Source organism: Phocoena phocoena, chromosome 6 (genome assembly GCF_963924675.1).
Source record: "Phocoena phocoena chromosome 6, mPhoPho1.1, whole genome shotgun sequence".
Lineage (NCBI taxonomy): Eukaryota > Metazoa > Chordata > Mammalia > Artiodactyla > Phocoenidae > Phocoena > Phocoena phocoena.
The window spans coordinates 9,384,773-9,409,247 of record NC_089224.1 but is presented as its reverse complement, the minus strand read 5'-3'; the positions used below and the strand labels follow the sequence as shown (position 1 = coordinate 9,409,247).

At 40.4% G+C, this 24,475-nt stretch overlaps 1 protein-coding gene across 1 annotated transcript in view; it reads left to right on the top strand.

Moving 5' to 3' along the window:
• The window catches only part of MSRA (methionine sulfoxide reductase A), a 374,946-nt gene that overhangs the window by 245,762 nt on the left and 104,709 nt on the right, over positions 1–24,475 (top strand). The window contains exon 4 of the mRNA XM_065878832.1: positions 1,725–1,829. Within this exon, the coding sequence (XP_065734904.1) occupies positions 1,725–1,829 (105 nt within the window). The remainder of the gene's footprint in view (positions 1–1,724; positions 1,830–24,475) is intronic.

Below are 24,475 nucleotides of genomic sequence, written 5' to 3'. Positions count from 1 at the left end.
ATAAGTAGATCTCTCTCCTTTTCTGGATTCATGTTCCCTTTGCTCTCTTCGCTTTGATATATTGGACAGAACCCTGGACGAGAAGTCAGAAGGTGTTTTTTCAGGTTATGGTCCAGAAATTTGCTAGCTATATGACCTTGGGAAAATCTATCTCATATGTACCTGTTTGCCAGTTTGTAAAATGGGGATTTCTACCTTCCCTGCGTGTACAATTGGAGGGTTTAAGAATTAAGGTGAGATTACCAACATAGGGGAAAACACTTCTGCAAACTAAGATGCAAGTTCAAAGGATTCCCCAAACCACTGGGAGGTCTGATAATTTGTTAGAAGGACTCACGCAAGTCCAGAGCTGTTATCCTCACAGTTATAGCTGATTACATGAAAAGGATACAGATCAAGATCAGCTAAAGGAAGAGTCACATAGGCGGAGTCTGGAAGGGTTCCAGTGCAAAGCCTCTGTGTCATCCCCCATGCAGTCAGGATATGTTACCCTCCTGGCCTCCATGTGTGACAATATGCAGAGTATTGCCAACCAGGAAGCTCTCCCAAGCTTTGGTGTCCAGAATTTTTAATTGGGGCTTCGTTACATAGGTATGATTGATTGATTGCCCACATGGTTGAACTCAGGCTCTCGGTCAACCGATACTGTGTTACCCAAAGCCGCCACCCTCAGTCACATGGTTGGTCTTTCCGACATGGCAGCCTCTACCCTAGGACTGTTGGCAGCCCTACCCTGAGATTCAGTGTGGCTAGCCCCACCCTAAGAGTATAGGTGTGGCCTCTCTAAATGAGGACACTCCTATCGGGTATGACCTAGATTACCTACCAGAGCCAAGGCAGAGGCCAGCTGCCTGTTTGGGCAAGGCTAAATTCTTTACTACACACAAGGTGACGGAAAGAGATGGAGAACAAATTTAAACACAGAGATGATGTTAGTATGGAGGGGTCTATTATTTACCATATGTTCTAACATTGTAAAATAAGAGAGGGCATGAGTTCCACAGGTGCAAGTGGTACTGCAAGTACCCGCCTCCCTGATCCTTACAACCTTGGGGACCACCTTTGAGAAGGGAGTGTGCTAACAGTGGGGGCTGCAGAGAGGCTTTTGCTACAGTAGTTGTTCACCACTGAGACGAATTAGGCTGAGAAAACACTTACTGTCCTGCTGGGTATATGAATCTGACCCTCGCCTCAGTGTTAACAGCACAGCAAATATGTCTCTCTGTTAACGAATATATCTAATGTGAACGAGTTATAAGCCTGTTTTTTTCTTGGGTTTCTGTACCTGGCACCATCTCCCTCTGTAGTGCAGCTGAGCTTACTATGTACAGAGAAGGGGGGGATGATAAAAATAAATTGGCTCGTTCCCCTTGCAGTTTCAAATCTCTAGCACCATGTCAGGTTGGATCCATAAGGTTTCATAAGAGTGAGATTAGAAAAATGAAAACCTGAGTTTATTTTCTCATGGAATTAAAACAAAATTAGAACACAATGAAGAGGAATCATCACCCTCAGGAAACTTGCTCGAGGACAACCGTGTGCTTTTATGGAGAAAGAACCAGCGACAGAGACTTAGGATGAAAGCATTAAAGTACGATTGTGCTCCCACCCTGCCTTCAGAGGGAAGAATTTCAGCCTTAGTCTAGTGATTTTTTGGAAACAAATAACTTGTCATAAATTCATGTTGTCAGTAAATTTGGGTTGTACGTTCTGTTTCTTTCAAGGAAGAACTGGCCACGCAGAAGTAGTCCGAGTGGTATACCAGCCAGAACGCATCAGCTTTGAGGAGCTGCTCAAGGTCTTCTGGGAGAATCACGACCCGACCCAAGGTAGATGAGTGAGCCAGTATTTAATTATCTTACTAATTACAGCTGGGATAATTAGTGTTTGAACTGCATGGAAGAGATGAACCTTGAAATCACACAGGAGCTCAAGAATATGATTGCAGACATTTATTGACGGAGACGGGGAGGGGCTGGGGAGAAAGAGGGCGAGAGAATAAAGGCACAGCCACTGTCTGCGCCCCTCCCCCCTTTACAGCTGTCAGGGGTGGGAAAATTCCCACAGAGAAAGACACCAGACAATAGAGATTCGTTCACCTTTGATTATTGCATTATTCCTCCTTAATGCAGTCTTTTGTCTACAAAATTAAAGTGTCTTTCTAGCAGCTCCAAAGTTTTCCTGATTTATGGTTCCTTTATTTCCCTGAATTTATTTAGCCTTTCTCATCTTTTGACATTATCAGCCATTTTTTTTTCCTTTTAAATGTCTGTGGGTGATTTAAAAAAAAAAGAACATAAAGGTAAAATGCAGTATTCAGTGGTTCTACAATGCTTGGGTTATTTAAATATTTCATTTGTCTTCTTCGGAATTTATTATATGAGATATTAATATATTTGGGCTGTAAACAGTGGTGGTCAGGAGTTTTATTTGAATGCACACACAAGCAAAAATCTCATGTTGGCAAATATCATTGTAATATTCAGTAATGGAGTAATCTCCGGATTTCATCTTAACAGCCTTACAAGCACTGCTTTGCCAGTGTGATGATCTGATATTGTGAGGCTTATGGACTGAAAAGTCCTGTATATCCGATGTGATTTTCATTTAGCAATCGGTCTATTTAATGGAAATATTTTCCCTTTGGTGTCAGATCTGGGGGGAGTGGGTACGCCATGTTGGCTATTTCCTGATGAATGGATGTGTTTTTCCAAATGTGCATTGTGCTTTGGGGTGGGACCTTACCAAGACCCCAGCAGCATAGGTTGGTGAGTCCTGAGTTCTGGTTCCACTTAATGCCAGGGTGGTTTGCCAGAGGGCAAAGGTCAGAGCTAAGGCAAGAACAGCAAAATGATCAACGAGCCAGGGTCAGGCAGGTCCAGGATCCAGGTACATCCAGCAGGGTGGGTAAAGGCCGGGAAGGAGGCCAGGAGCAGGCTCTCCATGACAGTGAAGTCTGGTTGACATGGGGAGATGAGTCCCTGGTGGGAGAGCAGTGAGGTATGGGGCAGGGGAGGTACAGAACTGGTAGGGCAAGAGTACTGTCATCGGAAGGTTCTGATGCCACCCCCGTTTGGACTGCTGGACTGTCACATCATATGAGAACGGCAAGCCTAATGGCTTAGACACGCATGGCTCAAAGGGAAACTGACTGGTGAGCATCAGAAGTAAGGGTCGTGACAGCCAGGAACTCATGCTGGGAAGCCTCTGGTCCAGATGGAGCAGCCATTCAGCCTCTTGGCTCTCAAAGCTGAGAGTCAGGCAGGATGCTGAGGGCTCCAAAGTTCTAAGTGGAGACACCTATCAGGAGCCCAGGCAAGCCTGAAGTCATGGAGGAGACAGGCTCCCCGCAGGCCCACAAGGCCGGGTATGTGGCCTTGGCCTGGCCACCTGTAATGCCGCGTCCTGATACAACCACCTTATGCTTGACCCCCGCAAAATTTCAAAGAGGGTGAAGTCTGTCATCCACTTCTCTCTCCTTACTTCTCTGAATATCTTACCCATTTTATCACATCTTTACTAGCACACCTCAGTTATTAGGTCACTAGTTCTGGCCCCTGAATCTCAGGGGAATTCCACCTTCAAAAGAACTTTAGGAGAACCTCTTGTTCTCCCCATCCCATGGATCAGATTTGTCTCAACTTTGCCTCAGTCCTCTTTGAAATTCTTGGTTTACTATCTGTGTTAATTTGCTAAGGCTGCCATCATAAAGTATCACAGACTGGGTGGCTTAAACAAGAGAAATTAATTTTCTCACAGTCCTAGAGGCTGGGAGTCTGAGTTGAAGGCATTGGCAGGGTTGGTTTCATCTTGGCTTGTCGATGGCTGTCTTTTCCTCATACAGTCTTCCCTCTGTGTGTGTCTGTGTCCTGCTCTCCTCTTTGTATAAGAACACCAGTCAAATTGGATTAGGGCCCACCCAAATTACTTCATTTAATCTTAATCTTTAAAGTCTCTATCTCCAAATGAAGTTACACTCTGAAGTACTGGAGGTTAGGGCTTCAACGTGTGAAGTGTGGGGAGGGGTGGGGCACACGTTAGCCCATAACACTGTCCAATAATGTAACCGGTTGATGTGCTGTTCTTCCAGAGGTATTTTTTTTTTTCCTAACAAGGTGTTCACAGGCTCATAGACTGGAAGAGACTTTAGAGGTCATCTGGTTCAATTCTATGAGTCAGAAGATGAAGTTGGTAATGATGGAATGATGGGGGTCACAGACAATGGGACTGGAATGTCGAGTGACCTATTTTTTACACGGATATCTTGGACAGATTATACATGTAGGAGGAGAGTTTTTCTGCCCTTGTGTATATTTGTTTCTGCTTAGAGCAGTGCTTCATGTAATGTATACAATCACACATATTAAATCACAAGATATCTGATCTTCCTGCATTATTATTAGAATTACCTTTTTAGATAGTTCAGTGTAATGGGCCATGGTAACAATCTTTTTCTGCCTTGTAGGTAGGGTTTCCTAGGACCCTTCTGGAAGTAGCGCCAATGGAGTGATCATATGATCCAGTCCTGATCAATCAGTATCTTTTCCTGTTGTCAACAATGTTTGATCCAAAGAACAGGCATGTGACCCAAGCAGAACCAGCTAGAGTCCTTCCCTGGGACTGTCGTATGTTCTCAGTTTGTTGCAGCTGCCGGGGTGGGTGCTCTGTATGGGGAATGACGTGCCCACCAGAGAAGCGAGGGAGGAAGATGAGCAGAGATGCTGAGAGATGAGAGATGGGAGGAGAGAACCCTCAGGAGGCTCTGAGGCCCTGAGGCTCCTCATTCCTGCAGCTCTTCCTTCAATTCTGAGAGCTCTCCCGTGAGCTCTTCAAGCTAGGAGAGCTGCTAGGTATTCCCTTCCTTTTTTTAACTTGAGCTAGTTTGTTGGCTTTCTATTACTTCCAACAACAACAAAAACCCTAACTAATCCACTTACCTCAATTTAAACAATGAGCATTATGCTCGATCATTATATTCAGTAACTGTTAGTTAACCGTGTTCATCTAGAGGTCTGAAGCCATCTGAATGGTTTTAACATAGACTCAGACACCGAGGGGCGGACACTAGAAATTGTTTCTTCAAGACCTGTTGGAGGTTCCTTGCTAATTCAGAATTAGGATTTAGGATTTGGGACATACGGCCTGAGAACATATCAGATGCCTTTTCAATATTTCTGAAGTATTGTGAAAGACAAGCATTCATTAATGACATTTATTTTTGCCAGGTAGTCTGCTAAGTGGTGCTAGATCACTAAGTGGTCTGGAATAAGCAGCAGTAACATTTTGGTTAACACACAGGGAAGGTACATTTCTATAGGAAGAAAATAGTTAAATCCCAATAAACTGAGATCAAATGAGCATTCACATAAATGTGTATAAGATCACAGATGAAAATGTTAACCTGAAATAATTAAAACAAGTATTGTAACCCTGGGAGATTAAAAGCAAAAATGTAAGTTCATAAGAAGTCTGGTATCAATGGATTTAATATTTCCAGGGAACTCTGAAGGTCTAAAACGTGTAATCCTGTAATTTTTCTGAGGTAAGAATTTGAAGTCCACTTGCTAAAGGATGGGCATGCAGCAGGAGATAGCTGAGCTGCAGGTGAACTTGGCCATCTGAACACAACTTCTTCATTCTCTACCTGAAGTCCCATGATGACTCTTACCACATTTCACAGTGAAAAGTGGCCCAGAAAAGAAAAGCACCCAGTAGGGCAGGTGGGGGAAGTAGAGGCGTGTAGGACTGATTACTCTTACTCAGAAGATGGACGTTTGTAAGGACAGAAGCATGTTGGCTTTGGTGGAGACTCTGGTCTGTGAAGCAGTAGTCCATTGTAGGTTCTTTTCAGAAACAGAGTGAGTGATTCCTCCACCTGCTTGAAGAATGCTCTTACCCGTACCAGAATTACTTATCAACAAAAAGACAAAACTTAAGGAAAAGTTGAGATGGCCTTGATCTTTGATGTGGTGATAGGCCCGCCCCGGACACACAAGATTCTCAACAGCAATAGGCCTCGAGAGAAATGTATTTTAATTAGCATGTTGAAAGGCTTTACTGCCTTGTTTATAAAGTTATGAAGGATTTGCAGGGGCCACTAAAAATCTTTAGTTATAATTTACCTCACTTTGTGGGAGAAGCAATATCCTTGAGTGGTATTAGCAAATGTGGGGTTCTTGCTAATGACAAGGGTCTAATATAGTAGAAACAGCAAGAATTTAAGCTTAAGTTCCCTTTCAATTAAATCAGATCTTCACGGTATAGACCAGACAGAGAAAATCCTGCACGTTCTTCCCTGCTTCAGGCTACTAAAGCAGCTCTCACAGTATCTGTCCCAGTGGAAAGGAGGAAATCCCCATGGTCCACCAGTTTGAAGGGAGCAGAGCTGGTAAGAGCTATCAGAAAGTGTGGGCTTTTAAAGTGACAGGGGGCCCAAGACCCGTTATTCCACAGCCAACAGGCAGTGAGTCCTGAGAGAGTACTGCTCCGTGGATTCGCTTCAGGTGAAGTTTACAGACGACTGGCCAGTAAACGGAATAGTCTTTTCTCTGAATTTACCACGAAACCTCTGCTTTTGCTGAAGCATTCAGATACCACTGTTTAAGCTAATGCGTCCTCTTCTGGCTTTGTCTTACTCACGGGACAAATACAGTTCCTCCAGCCGCCTAAGGATAGCGTGCCCCTTCCTGGCCGTGTGGTCCCCAAACTCCCCCGGTCTCCAGACAGCATGGCAGAGCCCGACATTTAGATTTGGGTTCTGGCTCCAGAAGGACCTCTTCCCAACCTCACGACCTTGACCAAGATACTTACTCAGTCTGGAACTCTGTTTTCTCATCTACAAAAAGGGGGTAGTAATATCTATCCTGCGTACTCCTTGGGTTGTCGTAAGAATGAAATGAAATTATGTGAAAATCACTTGAAAACGTCAAGAACCATGCAGGTGGCCGCTTTGTCGTTGTGTTCTTCTCAACACAACAATACAGCTTTACCCGTTTTATTTAGTTATTTTTATATCCGTGATTTCTGTGGGAAAATATTTACCCTCTGCTTACTAAAGGGTGGGTTTTCTACCCACAAAGGTTCTTTTGTACTTCCTGCTAGTTGGAAAGATTTCAACTGTTTGTGTTCTCGTTCTATGATGAAACTGCTGGCGGTGATGGTGATGAGGTTGGTGGGCAGAAACCTCCTCGCGTTTGCTGCTGACACAGTGCTCAGAAGAACCAGATAAGATCCCAGCGTCTCATGCTTGCTCTGTAGCCCTGTACCTAGCATGCTCTGTGCATGAACTCTGTCGTTTCGGTCCTCCTATTCCTGCCGGAGGAGGCAGGGCCCAGACCCTGTACCTTGAGCCAAGCCACAGCACACAAGTGCACAGTGTGGAGACTCAGCTTTGCCTGACTTGATCCCATAAACCTGACTTCTCGATTCCAACCTGTTTCACTCTCCTCGATCCTGGGGAAAGGACAGCAGCACCATTTAGGAAGCATCCCTTACGGGCCAGTCTTAGTGGTAGATGCTTTATACCTATCATTTCATTTAACCCTTACCATAATCTTATGAATTGGGGTTCACTGTCTTCGCTTAACAGAAGAGAAGAAATGAGGTTCCAGAAGACTGACAGTCTTGCTTGATGTTGTTGGCAGTATTTGGACACAGCTCTGACTCAAGCCCAAATCTATTTTCTTTCCCCTACACCAGAGGGGTCCATGCTTCTTGACTAGGAGGACCTCTTCTAAAGATAAACATTTTTCAGGATCCCCCATGTGATATAGTTGTGCCCTTAGTAACCTTTTTAAAGCAAATATATGAAAATGCTACTGCAAATTTAATCACTTTAAACTGAATGCCTGTTCTATTAACTAGCACAATGTCACGTACCTCTGGAAAATGGAAATGCCTACATGCATAACGCATTCCACAGCCTCTAGGCCATGCCTGCTGCACAGTTGGGTTTGTGGACCTCTAGTAGTAGCTCCCGGCCTTCCCAGGGGCTGGGGCCGCAGGTGGGGAACTGCTCTGGTTAGTGGTGGCCTTTCTGCAGAGGCCTTCTGGCTGAGACTGCAAGCTGACCCCAATATCAGTTTCCCTACTTCTGAAGGATTGGAATTTTAGCTGGATGTGCAACCACCAATAAAGACTAAATTTCCTAGACTCCTTATGACTAAGTATAGCCACATGTCTGAATTCTGACTACCAGAACATGAGTACCAGTGATGGTGTCAAATTCCGGGTTCGGTACACTTAGAGGAAAGGCCATTCTCCTCTTCTTTCGTCCTTCCCGCAAGTTACTTGTGGATGCAGTGATGAACGGTCTTAGACCACAGGAGTGGAGGCCTCACCCTTGTAACTGAGGAGCTACAAGATCGAAGGCTCCAGAGTCAGTATCCCAGGCTGGACTCATTATGAAAGAACTTCTTTAAGCTGTTGTTATTTTGGTTCATTCTAGGCCTTCTTTTCTTTTTCTTTTTTTTTTTTCTTACAACAGCTGAACTAATCCTTACTAAAATTGCCTTCAACTGTAAGCTGGTGATGAACTCCCAGTCACTCCTCTGAAGATCTTAATTAAAATGCTTCCTTAATTAAAACAGCTTTAATCAAATCTGATAAGAGTATGGACTCTGGGGTTAGAGGATATGGCTTTAACCAGGCCTGCCACGTACTAGCCATGTGGCCTGGGGACGTTACGTCACTCACCGCCTCCTTTCTGTCTGTCTCTGCCTGACCGCTGGGTCGTGGCTCTCATTACTCTCATCTGGCTGCCACAGTCGCCTCCTAACTGGCCTTGCCCCTTTCCCAATCCAGTACCCAGAGTGATCCGTCAAAAACACGAGACACAAGTATGTCCCTCTGCTGCCTTTTCTTTGGGCTGATACACACCCAGCTGTACCATGGCAGCCCGGCCTGGGATCAGCTGACTGGCGCCTCCTGTTCCAGCCTCAGGTCCTGCCCTCACGCACCGCATGTCTGCGTCGTGGCCTGCGTTTGCCCCAATTCCTGGAAGACACAGGTGCTCCCTTGCTGGGCCCATACCCACGGCTCCATCTGCCCACAGCTGTTGGCGTGATTGGCTCCTTCCTTTCCTTCAGTTTAAAGAGTCACGTCCTCAGAGAGGTCTTCGCTGACCCGCCCTAACTAAAGGAGGCTCTCCAGCCCTCCTCCCGGCTTTTGCCATCACTGCTCTCTCTTTTCTCCCTAACACTTATCACAGGGTGGACTGATTTGTCTGTTTATTATTTATTAACTCTCTCCTCTTCTAGAAAGTAAGCTTCATATGAAATATTTTTTCACTGAACAAATGAATGAACGAACCTCAGTTTTCCCATCTGTAAAACGGTTCCTCTCCCATCAGTGTCCGTCAAGATGTATGAAGGAATGTAGTCTGTTGTGCAGAGCCCCGTGCCGGGCACAGAATAAGCATGTCATCTATAATAGCCACCATCCTCATCCTGCCCGTGTAAGAGCCATTTCACCAGCTCCCATTTGTGGGCCTTGCTCTCTCTTGAACCCCAGTATTTCTCCATTTCTTTCCCTCTCATTTTCCCCATCTTACGTTTTGAATACGCTTGATCATTTCCTATGCTTGGTTCATACCCTTCATCCTCAATCCAGTGCTCAGCATCCCTTTCCCTCCCACATCCCCCCTCCACCCTCCCACAGGGAGCTCCCAGGTGTCCTCAGAAGCTTCATCTGGCTGTCCCCATGGGCCACACTGTCTCTGGTGTTGGTTTCATGGAGCCCTAGGACCACACACCCTGGCTTGCTGCCTCACCCTCAGAGCCAAGAGTAGGGGATTAATGTGGTTCCTCAGCCCGTGGTTGAGACTAGAGACCCCAAGGACTCTTCTGCCTTCAGTGTCCATGGACCACACATCCCCCTCCCAGCACAGCCCCACACTCACTGTGCAGCATCGCTCGAGGTGTGTGGTTCCCTGAGAATCTGCGGTGGGGCTGGTCCGCTCCAACTTTAGCAGGTTTGCTTCATAGCCTCTTTCCAGGTGCACCATAGAGAAGCCAGTGCCTGGTGCTGTCTATCGGGGAATATTAATTGAAGAGAGAAAAATCCTCTTTTCCTTCTGTTTCTCATCAAGTTGGCAATTAAGTGCTGGTGTTCATATATTTGAACTGCCAAATTAATATCTGAACTTCGTTGTGCTGACCCTTTTAAGTTGGTCTTTTAAAGTAAGTCACCAGTTTTGAAGGGCTATCCTTTTTTTAGCCCACGTACAAGGAACCTATCATCTGCAGATAATTAGACAGTGGGAATTATATTGGACTGCTAATGAGCAGATGTGCATACTTATAGTGGAGGAACAGCTGCACACATACAAAATGCAAAAAAGTCCCAAACCCAGCATTATGAATTCTGAAAGAGATTTCATTCTTTTAAGAATTTCAGAAACAGGAAAAAAAGAAACAAAGAATTTAACTGATATTTTTCTTTATTAATTGTTCTTTCAGTCATACTTTTCCTTGCATAACATTATCATATATGTACAGAGTATCTTTGCTATTTGCAAATGTGCTATTTGCACTTTCAAATCCCTCTCTCATATAATACTATGGAGCTTATATTTAACATTTTTCCTCTGCCTTTCTAGTGCTTTAAGGGTTTGGTGCCTCCAGACTCAATGACAGACTCCTGCTGGGTATTTACTCTGGGCTGGGCATGACGCTACGTTCTTACGTGTATGTGATCCCATTTGATCCTTAAAGTAACCCATGAGTAGGTGGTCTTAAACCCATTTTACAGATGAACAGACAGGCCCAGAGAGGTGAAGTGATTTTCCATGAGCCAGTTAGTGCTTTATTGTCAGAGCTGGGATTTGGACCTAAAAGTTCAATTTCAAACCTTGTGTTATTTCCATTGTATGGTACGTCATCCTACATTGTTATAGGATGCTATCAGCCAACAGAAAACACAACCACACCGTAACTGGAAACAGCAGCACATTATCCAATGAAGAGTATCTGTCCTAACAAGCTCCTTGTAATACATATTACAGTTTTATAACCTGTTAAGGATTTTCAAGATTAAGAAGTTCAAATAGGCTTTTTTTAGGCTATAAATCAAAATTTATTTGTAATGGATAGTGTCGTAGCAGAGGTTAGGAATGCTAATATCTTTTGGCAGCCTATACCAAGGGCAGGTATCCAAGAATTTCTTTTGAAAGATGTGATTAGGGTCAGTAAGTTCAAACAGGCTTTTGAGAACTTTTAACCAGGAAGAATTCCACATACTTGAGATAGGAGAGTTTAGATCATTTAAACTTCGCTGATCAATTCCTGAAATAATATAAAATCAATAAGAAGAAATGAAGTCAGAAGAATTACATTACTTCACATAAAAGAGTATTAAATTAGATAAGAGAAAAAAATCAGAGCTGATAACATTGGCAGGAACTAGAATTTCCAGGTTCTTAAATGGCAGGCTAGGCTATTCAGATCACCTTCTCATCAAAAGCAACTCAAAATGTTGGATAAGATATAAAAACATATAAAAAGCATCACATCAAAATGCCGACAAAATAATTAGGAATTACCATGTAAAATTGAAGGGAACAGGGCTTCCCTGGTGGCACAGTGGTTGAGAGTCCGCCTGCCGATGCAGGGGACACGGGTTCGTGCCCCGGTCTGGGAAGATCCCACATGCGGCGGAGCGGCTGGGCCCGTGAGCCATGGCCGCCGAGCCTGCGCGTCCGGAGCCTGTGCTCCGCAATGGAAGAGGCCACAACAGTGAGAGGCCCGCGTACCGCAAAAACAAAAACAAACAAACAAAAAAAATTGAAGGGAACACAGGAATCCAGACTGGTAAGCAGGGGACTAAAACACCTTTGCTCTAGGGAATTTGCCAGTTCCAGAAGAGTTGAGTCTTAAGGACCTTATTAAGGGTATAGAGACTGTGACCAATGCAAGTAAAGCACTTGATCTAATGGACATATATAAAACACTGTACCCTACACCTTCTTAATCACACATGGAAATGTACTAAGCCATAGAGTCTCAATATGTTGTAGAGGGACTAAAATCATAGAGATTATGTTTCTCTTATCATAATGTGATTATGCTGGAAATCAATAGTAAAAAGATATGTAGAAAATCCTTTTATGTTAGAATAGAAGAAACTTTATGATTATCTTATGGATCAAAGATAAGCCATAATGGAAATCAGAAAATATTATGAACTGACTGGTAATTAAAATACTACACTTCAAAACTTATAGGGCATGGCTAAAGCCGTTCTTAGAAGGAAATACAGAGCCTTAACTTCTTACATTAGAGGTGGTGAAAGACAGAGCTCAGCATCCATCTCAAGAACTTAGAAAGTCGGCAACAGCATAAAGCAAACAATGAAGAAGAAAGAAATCATGAAGAACAGAAGTAAATGGAATAGGAAATAGAAAAGTAGTAGAGAGGATAAAGGAAACCAGAAATTGATATTTCAAAATGGCTAATAAAATTGATAAAACATTGGTTAGTTGATCAAGGCAAAAATGAGGTCACAAATACCCATTATTGGGAAGAAAAAATGGGATATCACTGCAGATAGGCAACTTTACGTCAATACATTTGAAAAGTTAGATAATTAGATAAGACAGAGTCCTTAAAAATATAACAAAACTGGGAATTCCCTGGCAGTCCAAAGCACCGGGTAGGACTCGGTGTTTTCACTGCCGTGGCCTGTGTTCAATTCCTGGTTGGGGAACTAAGATCCTGCAAGCTGTGTGGCATGGCCAAAAACGAAACAAAACTGAATAGACCTATAATCACTAAGAAATTGAATCAGTATTTTAAAAGCATCTCATAAAAATAACTCAGCTGCAGTTTTTTTGTTGTGTTATTTTTGTGGATCTTTAAAGCTGATTCTCATGTTTATTTGGAAAGGCAAAAGTTTAAGAAAAGCAGAGACACTCTTGGATAAGAACAAGAGGATGGGAGGATTTGTTCTTTCGGATATCAAGATTTATTATAAAGCACATACTACCCAAAGCAATCCCTAGAGATTAAATGCAATCCCTATCAAAATACCTATGATATTTTTCACAGATCTAGAACAAATAATCTTAAAATTTATGTGGAAGCACAAAAGGCCCCAAATTGCCAGAGCAAACAATCTGGAGAAAAAAGAACAAACCTGGAGGTATCGTGGTCCCTGACTTGAGACTGTAACACAAAACTACAGGAATCAAAGCAGCATGGTGCTGGCACAAAAATAGACACATGGATAAATGGAACAGGATAGAGAGCCCAGAATAAACCCACGCACCTATGGTCAATTAAGCTGTGACAAAGGAGGCAAGAATGTAGAGTGGAGCAAAGACAGTCTTCAGTAAGTGGTGCTGGGAACACTGAACAGCTACATGTAGAACAATGAGATTAGAACACTCCCTAACACCACATACAAAAATAAACTCAAAATGGATTAGAGACCTAAATGTAAGACCTGAAACCATATAACTCCTAGAAGAGAGCATAGGCAGAACCCTCTTTGACATAAATTGTAGCAATTTTTTTTTGATCTGTCTCCTAAGGCAAAAGAAATAAAAGCAAAAATAAACAAATGGAACCTAATTAAACTTAAAAGCTTTTACACAGTAGAGGAAACCATTGACAGAATGAAAAGACAACCTACTGAATGGGAGAAAATATTTGCAAATGATGTGACTGAAAAGGGGTTAATATCTAAAATATATAAACAGCTCATACAACTCAATATTGATAAACAAACAATCCAATTAAAAAATAAGCAGAAGACCTGAATAGACATTTTTCCAAAGAAGGTATACAGGTAGCTAACAGGCACGTGAAAGATACACAACATTGCTAATTGTTAGAGAAATGCAAATCAAAACTGCAGTGAGGTGCCACCTCACACCTGTCAGAATGACTGACATCAAAAAGTCTACACATAAATGTTGACTAGGATGTGGAGAAAAGGGAGCCCTTGTACACTGTTGGTGGGAATGTAAATTGGTGCAGCCACTATGAAAAACAGTATGGAAGTTCCTCAAAAAACTAAAAATAGAACTACCATATGATCCAGCAGTTCCACTCTTGTATGTGTATCTGACAAAAATGAAAACACTAACTCAAAAAGATACATGCACCCCAGTGTTCATAGCAGCATTATTTACAATAGCTAAGATACAGAAGCAACCCAAGTGTCCATCAACAGATGAATGGATAGAGAAGTTGTGATGTATATATATATAGATAGATATATAGATATATACACAATGGAATATTACTCAGCCATAAAAATGATATTCTTCCATTTGCAACAATATGGGTGGACCTAGAAGGTATTTTATGCTTAGTGAAATAAGTCAGACAGAGAAAGACAAATACTTCATGTTTTCATCTATGTGTGGAATCTAAAAAATAACACAAACAAATGTATATAACAAAACAAAAACAGACTCTCAGATATAGAGAACAAACTAGTGCTTACCAGTGGGGAGAGGGGAGGAGGGGGGCAAGATAGGGGTATGGGATTGAGAGTATAAACTATTATGTATAAAATAAATAAGCAACAAGGATATATTGTACAACACAGGGCAATATAGTAATTATTTTGTAATTTTATTTTTTTTAACTTTGGAAAGTTGATATTTCATTTAAAAATTTTTTTATTAAAGTATAGTTGATTTACAAAGTTGTGTTAGTTTCAGGTGTACAGCAAAGTGATTCAGTTATATATATACATATATCCACTCTTTTTAAGATTCTTTTCCCTATAGGTCACTACAGAGAATTGAGTAGAGTTCCCTGAGCTATATAGTAGGTCCTTATTAGTTACATATTTTATATATAGTAGTTTAAATGAAGTATAGTCTATAAAAAATATTGAATCACTATGCTGTACACCTGAAATTAATATAATATTATAAATCAACTATTATTCAATAAAAATAAGTTTAAAAAGAAAATCTAAAATATTGTAAGAAGAGTGAAAAAAAAAGTAAATTCCAAGTAGATTACAGACCTAAATGTGAAAACAAAACTACAAAACTTCAAGTAGATAATATCATTATGATCTTGGGTTTGAGAAGCATTCCTTAAACAAGATACATAAAGCACTAACCATAAGGGAAACTATTTGATAAACTTAGCTATATTAAAATCACAACTTTGGTTCATCAAAAAAATCATAAAGAAAATGTAAGGATAGGAAGATTATATTTGCCAAAGTATTAATATCCAAGATATATAAAAAGTAGATTTTAAAATTATCTCCTGTAGATTTAAAAAAATGCAGACCACTGAATAGAAAAATGGACAAAGGACTTATAATGGTGAGGAAACATGAAATGATAATCTGTGCCATTATTCATCAAGGAAATGCAAATTAAGATCAAGTGAGATTTCATTACACACCAAGCATACCGACAAAAAGTGAAAAGTCTGACATTAACAGACTTTAATGAATTGGCAAACATTTAGAGCTCTGACAACTCTCATGAATTGATATGGGTTTATAAATTAATACACCTACTCTGGGAAATGGTTCAACATCTAGTTAAGTTGAGGACATGCAAAGCCAACAAGCCAACAATTTTATTTCTAGGTATGTACTCAAGAGAAATGTATACATATATAACAGAATGCAGGTCAAGAATGTACTTAGCAGCCCCAAGCTGGTAATGTTCATCAGCAGTAGAATGGATAAATCAGTTATGATCTATTCATACAAAGGGATATTACAAAGCAATGAAAATGAAGAAAATAGAAGAACCTCATGAACATAACAGCAAGTGAAAGATTAAAACCACAGAATAGGGCTTCCCTGGTGGCACAGTGGTTGAGAGTCCACCTGCAGATGCAGGGGACACGGGTTCGTGCCCCGGTCCGGGAAGATCCCACATGCCACGGAGCGGCCGGGCCCGTGAGCCATGGCCGCTGAGCCTGCGCGTCTGGAGCCTGTGCTCCACAGCGATAGAGGCCACAACAGTGAGAGGCCCGCGTACTGCAAAAACCAAACAAACAAAAAAAACACAACAGAATAACTTCATTGATGGAAATTTCAAAAATAGGTGATTACTGTTACAAAAATCAGGTGTGGGTACTACTAGAGAGAGGGAAGGTATTGTCATCAGTAGGGACACATGGAGGGCCTCCAAGGGTGCTGACAATTCTCTGTTTCTTGACATGAGTGGTGGTTATATGAGCATTCACTTTATAATAAGTATAATAATATTACATATCGTAACATATTATATATAGTATGATAGCATTAATGTAAATACTTTAATAAACTGCATTTATGTTTTATGAACTTTTGTACATTTATGTATCTTTCTGTAATCAGATCTAGAAATTACAAAGGTTAATATATTGATTGCTGTTCCTGTTAACAATATGAGCAATGCCCATGATGAAAGAATAACTTTGTGAATGTGTGTGCATATGCGTGCTTGGTACTGATTCAAATGTAAACATCTTATAAATCTCATTTACATGCATAATGTTCTGTAGGGGAGTACTTTGGCTGACTCATTGCTACAAAACTTTAAGATATGGATAGGAAATAGTGACATAGAAATTTTAATATTTTGAAAGTTTTCATACATTTTGATGATAATTTGAACATTTCAAGACTCATTATTTGGTCAAACTTGGGAGTTTGTAGCATAAGTGGATATGGAGTCCCAGATATTCTAAGAAAGATATAATAATTTAAAATATTTCCTTTGGCTGGCCAGAAATAGAATTTCTCTTTCATAAAAGCAAAAACTATACTAAGATAAATGTATTTTGCCTTTTAGGAAGACATCACCATATCTTTTCAAAATAATTTATCTATGATTATAGAAGTAATGTTTTTTCATTACTGAAACTCAAACCCTTCCTTATAGGTACAGCGTGAATATTTGACACCTCTGTTATATAGCAGTTTTCTTTTATCTCTTTTGAGATGCATTGCATTAAAAAATAGAAACAGTATTGTGGAAATGGTAGGGAACACAGAATACTTTCTTTCAGAAGAGAGCCATGTAATATCTTTCATAGTTCACTATTTTCTACTTCAGTTTTTTTGCTTAAGTGATATATAATTTACAAATTGAGATAGTAGTGGATAAGAGCATGGCTTTGCAGTTAGCACTGCAGTTAGCGCTTTGCAGATCCAGCACTGGGCCTGGGCAGGTGCTCAGCCTTTCTGTGAGTGTTATTCAGTGTTTTAACTTTAAAATGAGATGTCATTTAAAATGGACAGAATTAATTTTCAGTCAGGTAATGTGAGATTATTCCATATTAATAAGACTTGTCTCAAACACCTGAGCTAAAGTCCGGGTGTGCCAGGAGGAAGGGTCACATGGGTGATGATAAGAGGTGCCAGCTGTTGCTGTGAGGGATGCAGGTTCATCTGCCTGTTGGAGGACTTCAGAACCCTGTGATGTTTTGCCCCCGTGGAGGCCCTATTCTCCAGCAGGAGGCAGGAGGTCATCCTTGAAGCAACACTCCACCAGTGCCGCTCATCTGTGGTGGTCTTCCTGTGCCATCTCTGGGAAGGTGGGGTCAGTTTAAGAAGCAAGGAGTAGAGGTGCTGACTCTGTTCATGTATTTGGAATGTTTGAAGTTCTTTTTTTCTTGCTTTTAAAAACATTTTATTTTATTGATGTATAGTTGATTTACAATGCTGTGTTAGTTCCTGGTGTACAGCAAAGTGATTGTTATACATATATATAATAGATTGCATCTGCTAATCCTAAACTCCCAATCCATCCTTCCCCCATGGCCCCTTGGCAACCACCAGTCTGTTCTCTATGTCTGTGAGTCTGTTTCTGTTTTGTAAATAAGTTCATTTGTGTCATATTTTAGATTCCACATATAAGTGATATCATATGATATTTGGCTTTCTCTTTCTGACTTACTTCACTTAGTATGATAATCTCTAGGTGCATCCGTGTTGCTGCAAATGGCATTATTTCATTCTTTCTCTTTGGCTGAGTAGTATTCCGTTGTACATATGTACTACACCTTCTTTATCCATGGAATGTTTGAAGTTCTGAGTCATTCATTGGTTGTTTCATTATTCATTGAGAGAAATTTTGAAGAAGCAATTAGGAATGTTCAAAATCTAGTAAACAGAGTTATAGCAGCTAAGCCTCTGCTTATGCTAATCTCACAAAGTGAATTAAATACAGTGGAGACGTACCATCCTGAGTGCGACATTTTAGCATGTATGCCAGTGGTCTTTCTCTGAGAATGGTGGACCTTGGGCATGTGTAAGCCAGATGCTGACCACAAGAACTTTGATCTCATTAAGAGGTCATTATAGCAATTTAATAAGCTTGTCTAATAATACTTTAATAAACATATCTAATAAGAGTTCATCTAGGAACCTAAACAACTAAAGTGATGGAATGTAAGAAACAACATAGCCCTGGAGGTGGGCAGTAAGGTGGCTTGAATGAGAGCAAAACTAGATGAATAGCTTGAAGTCTTAGGTTAGTTTCTCTAGACACAGAGCGTGAGACAGGGATTTAGTACATGTGATTTATTGAGGAAAAAGAAAAGAACCTGTAAGAGAGTGAGGAAAGCAGATTAGGGAAGGGGAAGAAGCTGAGCAAGGGTGTGGCCTAAGGTAGCCTGACCTTGGCCTGCTCCACAGCAGAGCCAGGAGAGGGGAATTATGGAGGTGTGGTCATATGACTTGTTTCACTCAATGAGATATGACTGAAAGTATGGCTTGGAACTTCTGGGAAGTCTCTTTAAAGATAGAGGAAGTGGGAAGAAGTGTCCTTCTATTTTTCCTTTTTCTGATCTACAACTTGGACATGACAGTTGTAGCACCAGAAGGCATCTTATGTCCTTGAGAATGAGAGCCATCTGCTAAGGATAGTTGTGTAGAAAGAAGAAATCTGAGTCCCTGGTGACCATGTGCCACCCAACCACCACTAGATCACCTAACTCAGTACCTTTCACTTAAAGTGAAAAAGAAATATAATTCTGTCTTGTTTAAGCCACTGTTACTTTTGTTCTCTGTTAAACTGATTGCAGTGCCTAAGTGGTATGGTGAGATGGGGCTGTACCAATTTTTGAGAGATACGAGACTTTCTGAGAGATATGGTAAGATATTCTAGTCACCAGGAAACATGTGATAACAACTTCAATGCTTCTTTTTTTCCTACCAAGCTATTAAATAAGAAGGAAAAAATGTGCTTTTCTTGCCTTCTCCATAAAATTGAGAACTTTCTCTCTTTCAAACTATATGCATGTTGATTTTAATTTGTGCTTATGTTCTTCTCTTCTTTGTGGACTTGCAATGTGTAGCTTAAAATGCTATTTTACCAAAAAAGGAAAAAGAAGGTATTGTGTTCTCTAATGCAAATCGCTTAAATTTGGGAGTAAAAAGTGGAACCAAACTGGTAACCACTGAAATGAGCAGATGCAAATGAAAATATGAATACCAAAGACCTCTGATACTCTTTTATAACTGTTGGTTTCCACATATCCTAGCGCTTTTGCTTTTCACATGTTGCTTCATTTAGGTGCTTTGAATATGTAGGCTTCTATAAGCAATGATATCAAAAGATGTAGTTCATTAATATATAGCAGTGGGTCTCAATTTTGCCCCTAGGGGACATTTGGCAGAGTATGGAGATATTTTTGGTTGTCACAATAGGGTGGACTCTGCTGGCATCAGTGGATAAAATCAAGGGATACTGCTACACATCCAACAATGCGTAGGACTGCCCCTCACAACAAAGAACTACCCAGGCCAAGATGTCATAGTGCCAAAGTTAAGAAACCCTGATAGGGAATCCTTGGTAGTCATCCTTTTATTTTAACAGTTCAGATGCCCAACGATGGCTTTAAAATCACTTAAATTTCATTTCTAGTATATTAATTAATTTCTTAGCTTCTTCTTCCCCCTTTAAAATAGCCCAAGTACTCTTGTCTCCCTCAAATGACCTAGGTAACACTTTCCCTTGCTGATGCTTTATCATCTCCTGGTATGCAAAAGAGTGACTGAGGCTTATGCTTAACCAAATCACATGGAAGCCCAAATTTCAATGTAACTTCCTGGGGTGCTGGAGCTCATGTCCTTCTACTCCACCATCTTGTCTCCATCCTCTTCCTGGGGTGCCTGGATTAAAAAATCAGGAATTGAACGTATTTTATTCTAAATCCAATGGATACTTTGAAGGAAATTTTACTTTACTTGCCTTCACTTTACTTTTCAAAGGCATCTCACTTTAGTGAATATTAATATGCAGAAGAACTGATGAATGTGCTGGCTTTTATAACATTGAAAGGAATAATAAACAAGTCGAAACTCTAAGTCTAGTGTGAAAAATATGAAAATGAGTATGTTTCACAGCAGGGAGTTGCAGCATTATGTCACCTTTCTGCATCTGTCACCTTTCTGCATGATGTTCACTCTGGTCTGAGATGGAAAATCTGAAAAATGATGTCCTTAGGCTTTGTTCACGGGAAGAAGGGTGAAATATTAGGCTTGCAGTACTGGGAACAATGATAGGATTATGGAGTGAAATGACCCACTATTGCAAGGAACTGCCAGTTCATTTATTCAACCTACACAACCAGAGACAGCCAGGAAACATTTGTTAAGCAGCCCTGAATTAGGGCTCTGCAGAAGATCCAGGTGTTCATAGTAGCTTTATCATCACACACCACGGAGTATCGACTCTAGATCAGGGAGGAGGCTGTGGAAAGGGAAAGAAAAACGTTACTGAAGGATTTTACAGAAAACAAAGGTAAAGCTAGGTGACTGCCTGGCTTAAGGCATAAAGGAGACTCAAATGAAGCATGGATTACTACAAAATTGAAAACTTGGGTTGCTGGAAGAATGGTGCAGTCAATGGATAGAGATGAGAATGGTGGGGGACAATGAAAGATAGTGAGGTCGAGTTGAGAATCCAGGGACGATGGAGCCTAGATACGTAAACGTCTAACGGGAATGTGGCCCTACACGGCTGATGCCTGGAAGAGAACATGAATCACAAATTCAGACTTGTAAGTTCACAGCATAGAAAAGGAAGTTTCCGTTGGAGGGCACGTGGAAGGGAGGGGGACGGACAAAGACCGAGCCCAGGAACATCTGTAGTAAGGAGGATGGTGGGGGGGAAATGGAAAAGCAAATAGACGTAAAGTGGTCAAGAAATAGTGAGATTCTGAGGTGAGCACAGTGCTACAAGGCCAAGGGAAAAAGCATTTAAGGAAGGAAGGCACTGTGAACACTGTTGGATCAGAATGATCGAGAAGAATGAAGATAAAAGGGTAAAAAAAAAATAGATGAAATTATTTTTTTTGATTAATCATGGTGATTTAAAAAATTTCTGTCACAATCCAGATGCTGTTCATATAAATTTTTAATCTGAATTATCTTACGGAAATAAATTTACAGAGTCCATTTGTTAACAGAATAGAACAAACGAAAAATACACCCCAAACCTCCACAAACACCTTAAGGGAATTTTTTCAGTCTGTCTGTCTGTGTCCCCATACCCATTATTTTAACTATAAATGTTTTTTTTAAATTAGGGTGAGAAGATATTTGGAAAATATTTAGCTCAAAGACTTCTGTTTATGATCAAGAAGGAGTAATAGGGACTGGATTTACTCTCCCACTTGAAATAACTAAAAAAATCAGACAAAACAATGAAACAATGGTTCTCACACAGTAGACATAAAAACAAATAAAGAAGTCCTACAAATGCCCTACCTTATTTCCTGGAGAAAGTTTCTAGGCTGCAAAGCAAGGAGGAGGAACCCAGGCCAAGTCTCACAGTCTCCATGGGTTCAGGAGATGGCACTGAGAGTCCAGGGATGCTGAGGAAGGTGGAATTCACAGAACAGAAGAAGGGAGGAGAGAAACACTCAGAGAGTGGAAATTCCTGGGATCTGCAAAGGGTTCTCTTAAGTAATTGTCTGAGTACTGACCAGCATATATGTGATTAAACAACCTGAGGCCAGAAAAAGAATCACCTTGAAGAATTACAGGGAACAATTCCCAGAGCTCACACAGGGTTGGGAATACTGCCTATTCTCATTACCTAGAATGGAAAATATAAAAACTCATTGAACATCAGGTAGAGTACTTCTGAAGGCTTTACCTCATTAGTGGGGCAATTAATGTAGATTAAAAGTTTTTCTGGTCCAAAGTAACAATGCTTGAAAGCAAGAATCAAAAGGATATGTTATTTTTGCAAAGTAACTTAATCTCTCAGAACAAAGTATATGAATACATAGGTAGGAATAACAAGATATCCAGCACCCAACAAGATAAAATTCACAATTTCTGGCATCCAACAACATGCAAATAAGGAAGAAAATGCTATCTTTAATGAGAAAAATCAATTGATTGAAAATGATATAAACTTGATGCAGATAATGACACTAGCACAGGTTTTAAAGCCATTAAAACTGTATTCAGTATGTTTAAGAAGCTAGAGGGAAGGTTGAACATGTGAAGTAGAAAGACAAAAAATATAAAAAAGACCCAATCCATCTTCAAGAGATGAGTACTACAATGCCTGAGATTAAAAAATTGAATAATGTCAGAAAAAATCCAAATTTGATAAAGACTATAAAACCACTGCTCCACGAAGCTACATGAACACCAAACACAAGAAACGTGAAAAAAACATCACAACACATCATAATCAAATCAGTAAGATAAGTGATAAACAGAAAATTTTAAAAGCAGCCACAGGAAAGAAAAGATAATTTCATACAGGAGAACAGAGATACAAAGATGGCAGATTTCTCAGCGGCAGCAATGCCAGCTAGGAGACAGTGGAGCAACATCTGTACTGAAAGAAAAAGAATTGTCGTACTAGAAATACTAGAATTCTTGGCCTGGTGAATACACCTTTCAAAAAGAAAGCAAAACTATTTTTCCAGATGTACAAAAGCTGGATGGATTCATCACCAGCAGACCCAAGCTAGAAGGAAATGTTAAAGGAAGTCCTTCAAACAGAAAGAAAGAAAATGATGCCATCAGGAAATCTGGACCTCCACAAGGAATAAAGAGTACTAGAAATGTTAACTACATGTTAACTAAATATAAAGATTTTTAAAGATTTAAACATCTTTAAAAGATAAACCGCTGCTTAAAGCAAAAATAATAAGTGTATTTTGAGGGTTATAAGATATGTAGAAGTAAAATGTTAGGCAAAAATAGCACAAAGTCAAAATATGGATCAATGGAACAGGTAGAAAGCCCAGAGATAAACCCTTGCAGCTATGGTCACCTAATCTATGACAAAGGAGGCCAGAATATACCTGGCCAGAATGGAGCAAAGACAGCCTCTTCAATAAATGGTGCAGGGAAAACTGGACAGCTACATGTAAAAGAAGGAAATTAGAACACTCCCTAACACCATATACAAAAATAAACTCAAAATGGATTCAAGACCTAAATGTAAGGTGAGACAGTATAAAACTCTTAGAGAAAAAAATAGGCAGAACACTCATTGACATAAATCGCTGCAAGTTCTTTTTTGACCCACCTCCTAGAGTAATGAGAATAAAAACAAAAGTAAACATGTGGGACCTAATGAAGCTTAAAAGCTTTTGCACAGCAAAGGAAACCATAAACAAGATAAAAAGACGACCCTCAGAATGGGAGAAAATATTTGCAAATGAAGCAACTGACAAAGAATTAATCTCCAAAATATACAAACAGCTCATGCAGCTCAATATCAAAAAACAAACAACCCAATCCAAAAATGGGCGGAAGACCTAAATAGACATTTCTCCAAAGAAGATATACAGATGGCCAACAAACACGTGAAAAGATGCTCAACATCACTAATTATTAGAGAAATGCAAATCAAAACGACACTGAGATATCACCTCGCAGCTGTCAGAATGGCCATCATCATAAAATCTACAAAAAATAAATGCTGGAGAGGGAGTGGAGGAAAGCGAACCCTCTCGCACTGTTGGTGGGAATGTAAATTGATACGGCCACTATGGAGAACAGTATGGAGGTTCCTTAAAAAACTAAAAGTAGAACTACCATGTGACCCAGCAATCCCACTACTGGGTATACACCCAGAGAAAACCATAATTCAAAAAGACACATGCACCCCAGTGTTCACTGCAGCACTATTTACCATAGCCAGGACATGGAAACAACCTAAATGTCCATCAGCAGAGGAATGGATAAAAAAGATGTGGTACATATATACAATGGAATATTACTCAGCCATAAAAAGTAACAAAATTGGGTCATTTGTAGAGATGTGGATGGACCTAGAGACTGTCATACAGAATGAAGTAAGTCAGAAAGAGAAAAACAGGTATCATATATTCATGTATATATGTGGAATCTGAAAAAACTGGTATTATAGATAATCTCGTTTACAAAGCAGAAATAGAGACACTGAGGTAGAGAACTAACATATGGATACTGAGGGGGAAAGGAGATGGGATGAATTGGGAGATTGGGATTGACATATATACACTATTGATACCATGTGTAAAATAGATAACTAATGAAAACC